Genomic DNA, 13905 nt, shown 5'->3' with positions numbered 1-13905 from the left:
CCTTATTTCGCACAGTACTTGACACTGAAGTAGGTACTGTTTTTGTCTCCATTTCATGTAAGGGGAAACTGAGGCAAAGAGAAGTTAAGAATGGTCACGCAGAGAGTCGAGCCAGGATTTGAACCTGGCCTCCTGACCGTTTGTAAACTTCCCGTCAGTGATATTTGCGTGTTAGTATAATTTCGTACTAATATAATTGATAAAGTCCTATGCCCTTAAGCTTTGTTTGTTGTAAGTTATAGTCTTAGGTAACTTGTCCTAGAATTTTATGTTTACGTTATGTGCAAGGATGCTCCATTGAGCCTAATACTTGAACCGTACAGGGGACTGGATCTGTTCTTTTTTTAAAAGATTTACTTATTATTTATTTTTAAATTTTATTTACTTCGGCTGTGTTGGGTCTTAGTTGCAGCACGTGGGATCTTTGTTGAGGCATGCGGGATCTTTCATTGCGGTGTGTGGGCTCTTCATTCTGGTACGTGGGCTTCTCTCTAGTTGCGGCGTGTGGGTTTTCTCGTCTCTAGTTGTGGCGCGCAGGCTCCAGGGCGCGTGGGCTCTGTAGTTTGTGACACGCAGGCTCAGTAGTTGTGGCACGCGGGCTTAGTTACCCCGCAGCATGTGGGATCTTAGTTCCCTGATCAGGGATCGAACCCTCATCCCTTGCATTACAAGGCAGATTCTTTACTACTGGACCATGAGGGAAGTCCCTGGATCTGTTTTTTACCTGGAAACCTGTTTGTGTGCCTCCTAGATTCTACTCAGTGTTGTAGACCCTGGGGTTACAGCACGGTCGGCTGAGTTCCTCAGTGGAGCCTGTGTGCTGGTGGGGGAAGGAGCAGTGTGCAATAGGCCTGGTGATAAGCGCCTTGAGGAATAGAGTGGTGTGGGGATGCTTCTTTGAGAGGTGGCCTGGGAAGGCCTCTGCTAAGGTGACACGAGCAAAGACCCAGATGGAGTGAGACTCAGAGAGAGAGCTTAGCCATATCTTAACTTGACCCCCTGATGTCACAGATCTGGTAAAGTAGGGTCTAGTTAAGTTGTAACTTGTCCACTGATTCAAGAATTCAGGTTTTCTCCTCTGCTCTTCCTACCAAAGTTAAGCTGCATCTTATTCCAGTGCAGCATTCGTCTGTATTAAATGTCTTTATGTGTTCTTTATAGATGGTGCACCTGTATTTTAGTTCAAACATATGCATTTCTAGTACTTGTTTCAAAACTACTTTTGTTTTCCTTATTTGAAAATGTATTAATAAGAACAGTGAATTTATGTGTTTTTCTTTTTTTTTTTTAACTGCCTTCTTGAGAGTTTTTTGTCTGCTCCTAGGTGAGGTAGCTTTGTACTTGATGTCTTTGTGGTCGTTTTCATCTAACTGGTGACATTAGCACTGTCCGTGCTTAATGCCTCAGTCGAGTTCAATGATTGATTTGCAACCTGAAGTACTTTTCTTTAGTTTGTTGAAATTAACAATCCCAGATTTGAGTTTATTTCATTTTCCCACTGTTCTTTGTGGAGAACGGAACATTAGTGTCTGTCCGATTTGGGAGCCTTAACTGCCAGAAAAACAAGGAAGTAGCTGTGAACCTAGCTCTGTGTTTTTGACAAAGTCAGTCAGACTTAAAGAGATTGTCAGTATTTATGGTCTCTCTCTTAACTGAGGGATTGGTTATTTAAATACGTGCAATCGGTCTTAACGCTCACAGCCTTAAATTACTGCTGTGTCTTAGAGGTGGTAAGGAATCAATAGAGGGAAACTTCTATAATGAGAGCTGTTTCCTCTTTTGCTCTGGCTGCGGGGAAGTTTAGAGCCAAGTTTTTTACGCTCAGTTACGGAAGCTGTGGTAACCCTTACTGTTAGTGTATTTGCTTGATCCTTTTTCCCCTTGGCCCTGATTTTCTGCGTTAGTTATCATACCCAGTTTTGTGGCAGATCTCTTCCGATCTTTTCAAGACATACACAGTAAATTTGACAGTGTAAAGGCACTAGCTTATTCTGAGCACAGAGACTGAGGCACAGAGTGATGAAGAGATTCGTGTATTGTTACCTCAACCAGCCCAGACGACTGATCGCTGTGAGGGGGAACAACATTTTTCAGAAAGTCATCTGATTTAGGGGTGGCTCTTTGTCGTGAGAGCCCTGTGAAGCTGGTAGCCCATGGTATTTGCATACTCGTTAGCTTCTTCCTGTAGATACGTTGTCGTTAAGAATTACATTTACCTTTAACAAGTTTCTGTGCACTGGTAGATGTGTTCAGCTTTGGGTGACAGAGGTTAATTCTCTTCCCCTCTGGATGAGGGCAAAAGATATGTGACCTGGTTTTTTTTTTGATTTGTTTGTTTGTTTTTTTGCGGTACGCGGGCCTCTCACCGCTGTGGCCTCTCTCATCGCGGAGCACAGGCTCCGGACGCTCAGGCTCAGCGGACATGGATCACGGGCCCAGCCGCTCCACGGCATGTGGGATCTTCCCGGACCGGGGCACGAACCCGTGTCCCCTGCATTGGCAGGCGGACTCTCAACCACTGCGCCAGCAGGGAAGCCCTGGCCTGGGTTTTTAAACCTACATACCTGGAGCATGTGACTACAGGAAGTGGCAGAGTACTTTCTATATAAAAACTTTTCAAGGAGTCTCTTTTACAGCCTGTAGAGACAGCTTGGTTTCTTTGCACTCAGTAGATACTTGCCTGACTGACCAACTTATAAAGCATCCCCTTTTCACAGTGTAGTGTTTTAAAGAGGTCATCTTATCTTTTTGTTTGGGCTTGTTATCTTGCAGATAGAATAAGTACAAAATTTATTAAAATAACAGAATTTTAATACTTTTCCCTTCGGGTTAATGCTTTCCAACATTTTCCTTCTGCTGTCTTTATTTTTACTCTTTATTGAAATATGACATATGCAGAAAAATGTGTGCATCACAAGTGTAACGCTCCATAAATTTTCACAAACTGAGTAACGCGTGTAACCAGAAAGAACCCCAAAGAACCCCAAATCAATAGCTGCTGTCTGTTTTAAAACGTGCTAAGAAAGTCTTATTCTACGTCACCCTTGTTTCATTGGGAAATATTTGCTGTGGCTTCATTTCTGCCTCAGGAACCGGCACAGTGCATGGACTCTGCTCAGGCACTGGCGTTCTTCACACAGGTACCCGGGGGTCCTGTGTCAGGTGGTCTGTCCTCCACCTGGCACGACTTCTGCACGAAAGACCAGTTGACTTCTCTTGTGACTTTTTCCTGCCTGTGTTTGGAGTGTTCTAAGCGACACTGTGTTTCCTTATCTCTAACGGTTTCACATCACTGCCTAGATCTGCTTCAGCTTTCCCAGTAGAGCTGATGACGTTTGACAGTACGTGTGGGCTTATGCGAAAGTCTTCAGCTCTTAAGAGCGCGTGCCATCCTGAGCCTGCGATGCATTTTCAGCACAGTTTATAACCCCAGGCTAAGTGAGCAGCCTTTGTGGTTACGGCCCGCTGCCCAGCATGCTGGCGGCAGCACCTGCCATCCTGTTCTGTTCCTGGATCGGCGCCCCGTAACTGGCTTCCATGCTTCTTTTTCCATTCTGTGCAGCTGACCAACTCCTTTTCTTTTGGTTTTATACCTTCTTTACAAGTACTTTACTTTTAAAATACTTTACTGAGTTAATAGAGCTTCAGTCAAATTACATTCATGTTTTGCTAAAAAGCCGTCCTGTCTCTTTTAAGATGGCTTTTGCAGATCCTTGTTCTAGAGGACTAGTTATATGTTGACTTTATAATCTAATTCTCAGTGGGCGGCCTCTATTTTCAAGTTGTTTTATGATACCTTACACATCTCAGGCACCGATGAAGAGTATTTTATTAGAACAAAAGAAGCATATAAATTCTTCAGAGGAGAATTTTCCCTGTTATTACTTTTCCTGTTATTACATTCTAAAGGAAAAGTACCACTTGGGACCATCCAGCAAGGTAATCTACAACGTCCTTGTTACTGAACTGAACTTGAGTCTGCACGCCCACAGCACCGCAAAGCCAGTCTGCTGACACCGGGCTGTGGTGAAGGAAAGTTCGATTATCTGCAGGGCGCCAAGCCAGGAGGGCTAGCAGCTTATGCTTAGAAAGTCCAAACTCCCCGATGGCTTTCAGGGAAGGGTTTTAAAGGCAACATTTGGGGTGAGAGTTGTAGCCTGTGCACCTCCTTCTGATTGGTTGGTGGTGAGGCAATAAGGTGATGTTTTGGGGATCTTGATCATCAAGCTTCTGGTTCCAGCCAGTCTGGGATCTACAGGCTTGTGATCAGCAGGTCGTCACCATCGTCCACCTGGGCGGGGTCTTAGTTTCTGCAGAACAACTCCAAGGTTATCGTCCTTTAGGAGGAACTAGGACTTCTGTCGCTGAACTGTTTAAGCTACCATTACGTTTCTTGCTTGACCTTTTTCCCTTAGTTTCTGCATTCCCTCACTTCCCTAATTGGTAACTGCTTGAGTCTGCTCTTTGGAACTCAGGGAAGACCTAGGAGACTAAAGCCTTTTTCCACAAACAAGGAACAGGTGACATGAGGGGCTTTGGTACCCGGGAGGACCCCGCAGGGGTCAAGCCTCCCCCCCACCTTTTCTTTGATGCTCCTCAATCTTGAGGGGGAACAGGGAGCAGGATAGGAAAGAGCATAAAGTCTTGGATAGAAAGGTTAATCATAAACTTGACAGGGCAGCTTGGTTTCAGGGGGGCCTAGCTTCACTGTCAACAGTGGTTGTCTTACAAATGCAGAAACTGATAAAAGCAAAGTTTCTTGGGTTTTAAGCTCTGAAATATATATCACGTTAAACTTAGTCATGGCTGTTCTAAGATGTACTTAAGGAGAGAAGGAATCTTTTTGTTCATTTTTTATATGTGTTTTATACCTACATATCTGTGCAAAAACGCTTTTACCAGAATTACTCATTAAAGTCCAGTTATTGACAAAAAAAAAAAAAAAAAGCAAAGGTACTACAAGTTGATGCCGTGTAGCACCTGTTTCACCTTCAGGGAGCTCCTCCAGCTACGGTAATGCGGTCTGCTCTTCCCGGGTTACCCTACACCTGGGACCAGAATTGTCGATAAATATGTGGTACCTGACTTCCAAGTTCTGGCTCCTCCATGGGAAAAGTCCAGTCATCCTTGTGTTCAGGTGAACCTGGCCCACCGTCTGTTATACCTAGAGCCAGGTGGTCTGCCTGGTGCAGCGCCCATCTTGAAAAAACAGGCAACAAAGACAGGACCACCGAGTCCTTCCAGCCACCACCTCATCTCTCTGTTCCCTTTTACAGCAGAATTCCTCAAAGAAGATGTTTATATACACTGTCTCAATGTCCTACAGTCAACCCCTGTCTCTCCACCCAAGATGCTCTTCTTAAAGTCAGCTGTGTGTAAGGTTGAGGGGGAGAAGAAAGAAGTTGGATGGCATTGCTGTAGTAGACTATTACCAGGACCCCGCTTTGGCAGAATGAGCGGTGACAAATGTGCCGTGTGCCCCTATCGCTGGGGTGTCCTAGAGCGCATCTGTGGCGAATCTTCGCTTCATTGTTTCTTCATTTTTGTGACCTTAAACGTGTCCATTAACATTGAGCATCATTCCCCACGTGTACAGTGAGCCCAAGGTATGTTCCACCAGCCTCAGAGGATGGAGGACCAAAAGAAATAATGTCTGTGAAAGTATCTTGAAAGCTGTAAAGTACTGTGAAGGCCAAAATAAACTTCAGGAAAGCAGGAAGAAGAAATTTACAAGAAAAACCCAGCAGTTTTAGCCTAGATGTATATACTAACATTTAACAATCATTCTGTGAACTGTGGGCATTACGTCTATTCCTCACAGTTGCCCTAAGAGGGTGTGTGGTGGTAGTTATTCCTGTTTTCCAGATGAGGCATCTGAGGCTAGGAGAAATTAAAGGACTTGCCCAAAGTCAAACAGCCAGTTAGGCATCTCATCTGAGTCAGTCTGGTACCACGGCCTGTGCTCTGAACCCCTCTGTTACTTTGCTGCAGAACTAATTAATTACATTTGAAGTCAGGGAAAGAGGCGCTTTAAGTAGAAGAGCTGGTTGTTTGAAAAGAACTGGTAAAGTTTAGACAATCATCTAGCAAGGGTAATCAAGGAAAATGAGAGGAAACAAACACAGCCGACCGCTAACCAGCACGGGTTTGAACTGTGCAGGTTCACTTACACATGGATTTTTTTCAGTAGGAGATACTACAGTGCTACACAATCTGTGGTTGGTGAATCTTCAGTTGTGCAGCTGCGGATTCGAGGGCTAACCACAAGTTATACGCAGATTTTCAACTGCATGGAGGATTGGCACCCCAAACCCCCATGTTGTTCAAGGGGCAACTGTATTTGCCTTTAGGAATCATTATAACTCTCTGTATAGCTTTATGACAAAGATGTAGAACAGTCCAAAGAAATAGGTAGCTCTTTAGAAAAAAGGTAAATTATCAAGTTGATTCTCCCTCCGCCTCTTAAGTATCTTGTTCCCACCAGGGTCAGCTCTTTTCTTCTCATTAAACTTAAGCTTCCTAAGCTTCCTTAGAGATCCTACCTACATTTCCTGCTTAATCATCTACCATCAATTAATGATTATCAGATTTATATCTGTAGCTCTTTCTCTGGAATTTCCTAACTACATGCAAGACAGCTTCCTGGTTTAGCATCTCATGAGCAATTGCTTAAACCCAGAGTTAGCGCTTTACTTCCCTCTAAAAGCACTCTTCCTCTTAGACTCCCCACTTCAGATACAGGCACTACCCCTCTCTAGCTGCACAAACGGGAAACAGTGCCTCTTTCCTCTTCCTGTGCCCAATTTTCTCAAAGCCCTGTCCTTTTTCCTTCATATCGCCTTCTGTCCCCACTGTCTTTGATCTTTCTTCCTCACCGCTGTGGCCTCTCTCATCGCGGAGCACAAGCTCTGGACGCGCAGGCTCAGCGGCCATGGCTCACGGGCCTAGCCGCTCCGCGGCACGTGGGATCTTCCCGGACCGGGACACGAACCCGCGTCCCCTGCATCGGCAGGCGGACTCTCAACCACTGCGCCACCAGGGAAGCCCTCCATGGCATCTTAATACTAAAGAAGAAAGGGAATAAATGAACTGGATACTAAACTTGGGAAACTAGAAGAGGAAATAAAGGAAATTGCAGGGCTAAGAAGACCAAAGCCAGAATAAATGAATTAGAAACAGAGCAACAACGGAATGGATCAATAGACCCAAGAGCTGCTTCTTTAGAAAAGAATAAAATAGATGAATCTGATAAGGCTGACGTGTAAGTAGGGAGCAGATGCAACTGCACGTAATGAATGAGGGGGCATGTGCGCAACTGTAGCGGCCGTTAGAATTTAAGAGGCAACAGTGCAGAAACCTCTGCTAATAGGTTAAAAATAAGAAGCAGTAGAGAAATATCCAGGAAGATGATGCAGAATAAAAAGATGAGCTTCTATAATGTGTTTTGAGACTGTTTCTGCAGTAATCACAATGACATTACTTGTATGACCTGAACAAGGAAAAAAACAGACTTTTCCTAACTTCATGGAAGTCTGTAGCATTTAAATAGAGCCGGTTGCGTTATTATTTGAAAATAACTGAATCCATGGTGAGCTAAATATTTTTAGATTAAAGAACAAATTTAACCTCCTGTTCCAGACAACTCTAGTTACAGCTAGAACAAACTAGTCTTGTATCACAGACCTTACCAAACCAGCAAAAACACTGATGCCAGAATCTGATAAAGTTCGGGGGCAGAAGAGAAAGCTATTAACATAGTTATAGAAATCCAAAGTAAATATTAGTAAACTGAAGCCAGCAAACAGAAGAATAATCTGCCTCGATCAGTTAGTTTATTCTAGAAGTACAAAAGATGGTTCAGCTTTTTAAGGAATTGAGTTAATCACCTTGATAGGTCAAAGGAGAGAAATCATGATTATCATAAAGAAATGTCCAAAATCACTTGATAAATTTCAGCCAGCTTTCCTGATTTAAAATGTGGGGTAAAGCAAAGAAAAGGAGAATTCTTCCTTTATATGGTAAAATGCATCGATCTCCACCCTTCCTTTATATGGTAAAATATATCAGTCTCAAAATAGGCACATAGAGCAGCTTCCCACTGGATGTTTGTAAATGTTAAAAGTGTTACTGTCAAAAGTTGAGGAAATTCTGGGTCATCAAATGACATGTTAACGTCAGGACTAAGCAGGAGTGCCTTTTACCACGAGTATTATTGAGCACTTTGGGGAGGTTTTGTCCAGTAAAATAAGATGCTAAGTGAGTATAAATATTAAAAAGATGTAATTGTGTGTAGATGGCACAGTAATTATGTGTAGATGTAATTATGTGTAGATGGCACAGTTATCCAGTGTGTAAATGAAGACATTAATAGAGCTGTTAAAAGTTCAGTAATGTGGACGGATAAAATATTCAGCTCTAGTCAGCTAAGAAGGCAAAAGATTGACAGTATGCTGCATCTCTGCCTGGGCCACTCTACCGGTCCTGCCAGCCTCCCATGGACCTTCACCTGTGAAGTCCTTAACTTCGCTTAGATCTGCCTTCACTCTTTCATGGCAGGCAGCCAACCAACACCTCCATTGCTTTGCTGGAGGGTGGCCTTTTGCAGATTGCTTAGGCTGTCGGCCTCGTTTTCCTCTTCTTTAAAATGGGGATTGGGGGCTTCCCTGGTGGCGCAGTGGTTGAGAGTCCGCCTGCCGATGCAGGGGACACAGGTTTGTGCCCTGGTCCGGGAGGATCCCACATGCCGCGGAGCGGCTGGGCCCGTGAGCCATGGCCGCTGAGCCTGCGCGTCCGGAGCCTATGCTCCGCAACGGGAGAGGCTGCAACAGTGAGAGGCCCGCGTACCGCCAAAAAAAAAAAAAAAAAAAAAAAAAAAAAGGGGATTGGAAGGGTACCTATACATGGTGACTATATCGGTATTGGCTGGCGTTACTCAGTCCTCTGGAAGCTTTTCCTGAGCACACACACCTCTTCTCCCGATTATGCTTTAGGTCATGACTCTTAAACTGTTGCATTCTGACATTTTTTTATGTGGCTCTGATTACTGTCAGGTTCCCCACTGAATGCTATATACAGCACTGGGGTCATTTATGGTTTTGACGACCATTGAGGCTAAGGCCGTGACTGGAACATAGTAGATGCTCAACAGATAATAGATTCAACCACCGATGAATCTGTGGTTATCAAGCGATTTTTTTTTTTTAAGATCACAACAGACTTGAACGTGTACATCCTGTATAAAAATTAAAAAATTCCACATAGGTTAATAAAAGATTAAATTCTGTAAAGAAGTCAAGTGTTTCTCCCCTCCTTAATCTACAATTTTAATGCAATTCTAATAAAAATCATACAGGGCTTTTTGTTTTGGAACCGTAACAAAATGACTGAAGTTTATCTGAAGGAAGAATGTTTATCCAAATAGCCAAGAAATTTTTTTTTAAGAAAAGGTGATGAGGCTTTGCTTTTACATTAACCTGTATGCACTCGTTGTAAGGCTATAGTAATTGAAACAATGATACTGAAGTCAGAATAAACATCATTATAAGGGATTAGAAAGTCTACAAAACAAAACAACAAAATGCAGGTTTATTGTAGAGAATTGAAATTTTATGTCTAAAGTGTTAAATTAAAATGATATATAATCTCACCAAGTTTAAATTTAAATAATGTAGAAGAAAATGTAATCATATGGTTAAGTGTTTACATTATATTATTAAGTTAAAAGGGCAGCTTACAAAACAATGTAGCTCATTCAGTTCTCACAACCTCATGATAACAATAGTAGCAAACATTTTTTGAGCTCCTTCTTTGTGTCAGAAACTGTACCACATGCTTTACTTATATTTCCTTATTTAAATCTCACAACCACCCCTGTGACGTAGATAGTTTATCACTGACCCTGTTTTACAAATGAAGAAACTGAAGATGGAGGAGGCTAAGTCAGTAGCCAAGAGCTAGTAAGCAGTGGCAGAGAACAGGAATTCAAACCCAGCCACCCGATTTCAGAATTATGACTCCTAGTTATACACACCAAAATTTTCATGGTGGTTCTCAACGCATGGTGGTGTTCTAAGTGACTTTTATTTACATTCTGTGATTTTTCTGTATTTTCTACAACGATCGTGAATAGCTACTATAATTTTTTAGAAATAAATGTCCATGTAGAGATTGAAGAGTCATCTGTCAGAGCTATTGCAGAAGGTAGATGTAAATCGTCTCAAAGATTCCTTTAAAAAAAGGAGTCTAGAAACAGATCCCAGTGACTATAATGTGTCATAAAGGTGGCATTCAAATTGATAATTTCATAAGTGGTCCTGAGGTTAGAAAGTAGATAATTAGAAATTCTTCTCTAAATCTTAGGCCAGAATAGATGAGTTACAAATTAGCAAAGGATATAAGCAATTTACAAAAGAGATACAAATGGCCAATAAAGCAAAAGTTTAATCTTACTAGTACTATTTTCAGATTGGAAAAGATAAAAAGAATGGCACTACTTTGAGCAGAGGGAAATAGTGGTGTTATACACTGTGAATGGAAATGAAATTATTAAGCATTGAGATGGAAATGGAGCAATATATATGGAAAGTCTTAAAATTGTTTACACCCTTTGCCTCAGCAATTACATATGTTATACTGTAGTTTAATTGCCCAGTTGTGTAAATTTGCAAAAATATAGGTCAAGGATACTCATTGAAAGTGTCTGTATTAAGGAAAAAGAAAGGACATCCTAATTATCCAATGATAGGGGTATGGTTAAATTCCATGCAATGGAATACTGTGCAACCATTTAAAATTAAATAAATGTTTGGACTTCCCTGGTGGCACAGTGGTTAAGCATCCACCTGCCAATGCAGGGGACACGGGTTTGAGCCCTCTTCTGGGAAGAGACCACATGCCGCAAGCAATTAAGCCCATGCGCTACAGCTACTGAGCCTGTGCTCTAGAGCCCACGAGCCACAACTACTGAGGCCACGTGCCGCAACTACTGAAGCCCGCCCGCCTAGTGCCCGTGCTCTGCAACAAGAGAAGCCACCGCAATGAGAAGCCCACGCGCCACAAGGAAGAGAAGCCCCCGCTCGCCGCAACTAGAGAGAAAGCCCGCGCGCGGCAACGAAGACCCAACACAGCCAAAAATAAAAATATATAGTTTTAAAATTAAAAAAAAAACAGTACACCTGAAACTAATATTATAAATCAACTATACTTCAATTACAATAAAAAATAAAATTTTGTTGATGTTTATTTATTGAAACTAAAAAGAATTCCATAAAGTGGAGAGATTGTTAGAAGAGAATACAGCCATGTCTGTGTAGTGCTTTGCACAGTGTTCAACATGTGAGTTCTCAAATGGTACCTTTTTTAAAAGGTAGGGGAGACAGGTTATTGATGAACGTATATCCAACTGCCTATCAACAAGCATTACTGGTTCTTCATTCTTGTCAGACTAAAGCCTTTCTCTGGGTCCATGACTTCCTAGTCTGACCACTCACCTTTTTTATTTTCCAGCACTGACTCCCGCCTCTAGCTAGGGTGGTCTGCTCACTGCCCCTTTGCATTTGCTTGCCTTTGTGTTTCTGTACACCACTCATTCTGCCTGGAGTATCCATTCCCTTTCTGCCCGCCAGTCTGAAGCCATCCATCCTTTAAACCCCGCTGTGCCTTGTGAGGCTTAACATTCCGGCTTCAGTCACTGCTCCCCACCAGGGCTCTTGGATCCGTCACGTCCTTCTTCCTGTCGTTAGGATACACACATGTGAGAATTCAGCTAAATTCTCTTGAACATAATTTTCTTGAACATAATTTTGTGCTCTTTAATGACTGCTGCATTAGAGCATATTTTAAAAAATAAGTTGTTGAGGCAAAATTCACATAATGTTGGGCTTCTCTGGTGGCGCAGTGGTTGAGAGTCTGCCTGCCGATGCAGGGGACACGGGTTCGTGCCCTGGTCCGGGAAGATCCCACATGCCGCGGAGCGGCTGGGCCCGTGAGCCATGGTCGCTGAGCCTGCGTGTCCGGAGCCTGTGCTCCGCAACGGGAGAGGCCACAGCAGTGAGAGGCCCGCGTACCGCAAAAAAAAAAAAAAAAAAAAAATCACATAATGTAAAATCAACCATGTTCAAGTGAACAGTTCAGTGGCATTTAGTACATTGACCAGGCAGTGCAATTACCTCAGAACATTTCCATCACTCCAAAGTAAACTCCTTGCCCGTCAGGCAGTTTCTCTCCATTCCCTCCTTCAGCCACCAAGGTGCATACTGTGTCTGTGGATTTGCCTGTTCTGGACATTTCATATAAACGGAATCATACAATATGTGACCTTTTGTGTCTAGTTTCTTTCACTTAGTTTTTGTTTTGGAGGTTCTTCCATGTTGTAATATGTATCAGTACTTCATTCTTTTTTGAAAAAATATTTATTTATTTTTGGCTGCGTTGGGTCTTAGTTGAGACACGTGGGATCTTTCGTTGTGGCACGTGGGTTTTCTCTCTCGAGTTGTGGCACGCAGGCTCCAGAGCGTGTGGGCTCTGTAGTTGCAGCGCGGACTCTCTAGTTGTGCCACACGGGCTCAGTAGTTGCGGCGTGCGGCTTCGTTGCCCCGCGGCATGTGGGATCTTAGTTCCCCAACCAGCGCTCAAACCTGCGTCCCCTGCATTGGAAGGAAGATTCTCAACCACTGGACCACCAGGGAAGTCCCCACTTCATTCATTTTTAAGGCTGAATAATGTTCCACTATATGTATATACCACAATTTGTTTATCTGTTTTCTGTTGATGGACATTTAGGCTGTTTCCACCTTTTGGTTATTGTAAATAGTGCTGCTGTGAACATGTGCGTATGTGTGCTTGTCTGAGTCCCTGTATTCAGTTCTTTGGGGTACGTACCTAGGAGCGGAATAGCGGGACCAGGTGGTAATTCTATCTTTAACTTTTGGAGGAGCCAGCCAACTCTACAGTGGCCACACAGTTTTACATCCCCATCAGCATTGCACAAGGGTTCAATTTCTCTGCCTCCTTGCCAGCACTTGTGATTTCCCGTTAAAAAAAAAAATTATAGCCATCCTAGTGGGTGTGAATTGGTACCTCCTTGTGGTTTGATTTGTATTCATTAGTTAATAATGATGTAGAGCATCTTTTCATGTACTCAGTGGCTGTTTGTATATCTTCGGAGAGTTGCCGGTTCAAGTCCTTTACCCGTTTTTAAAACGGGGTTGTCTTTTTCTTGTTGAATTTGAGGAGTTTTTAGATATTCTGGATACTAGATCCTTAGCACATACCTCTTAACATCAGGTCTTCCTGGCTTGACTTTGTTCCCCTCTTTGTGATTTTTGTTTTTAACCTCTGGGAAATGCTGCCACATCAGAGGTATCCCATGAAAGGGTCTTAACAGCTGTGTTCACTGTTGTGAGGGCAAAATCACCGAGGCGTGTGTGAGATACTTGGAAACTATAAAATGTTACCCAGTTGTAGAGGTGGAAGACAGGATGCCCCTTCTCGTGTTTTTTACACTTGTCCGTGTTTTGATTTTGTGGATTCTTCACATTGCAATTCATAGTTAAGCACCTAAGAGCCATACACCTAAGGTAAGGAGAATAACAAGGACTGTTTGCTTTTCAGAGTCATCCTTTTTGAACTTCCATGACTCCGACTGCGAACCCAAAGGACCACCACCCTGTGACTCTTTGCTTTCTCTCAACACTGAAAAGATTCTGGTATGCATCTTCTATGCCTTCTGTTTTTGTGACCTGAAACATGGTGATACTAGTTCCAAAAGGTAGAGATTGCGTCTGTTTATCAACTAGGAGTTGAGTCCAGTTGCATAAGATAAAGATAGGTCATCTGGTGTTTAGTCACATTGAATTATTATGTCTTATGCATTGGATGGTTGGTCATTCTGGACCTAGGACTCTT

At 42.8% G+C, this 13905-nt stretch overlaps 1 protein-coding gene across 4 annotated transcripts in view; it reads left to right on the top strand.

The window, feature by feature from the left end:
* TTC13 (tetratricopeptide repeat domain 13) overlaps positions 1-13905 on the top strand; it is a gene marked incomplete at its 5' end in the record, with an annotated part of 69904 nt that overhangs the window by 3439 nt on the left and 52560 nt on the right. For all 4 annotated transcript variants that reach the window (XM_082673687.1, XM_082673686.1, XM_082673685.1 and 1 more), the window contains one exon: positions 13612-13706. In XM_082673687.1, the coding sequence (XP_082529813.1) occupies positions 13612-13706 (95 nt within the window). The remainder of the gene's footprint in view (positions 1-13611; positions 13707-13905) is intronic.

This window comes from Grampus griseus (genome assembly GCF_964374135.1).
Source record: "Grampus griseus genome assembly, chromosome: 16".
NCBI classification, from domain to species: Eukaryota; Metazoa; Chordata; class Mammalia; order Artiodactyla; family Delphinidae; genus Grampus; species Grampus griseus.
Note: the sequence above shows the minus strand (reverse complement) of the source record. Positions and strands in the feature narration are given on the sequence as shown.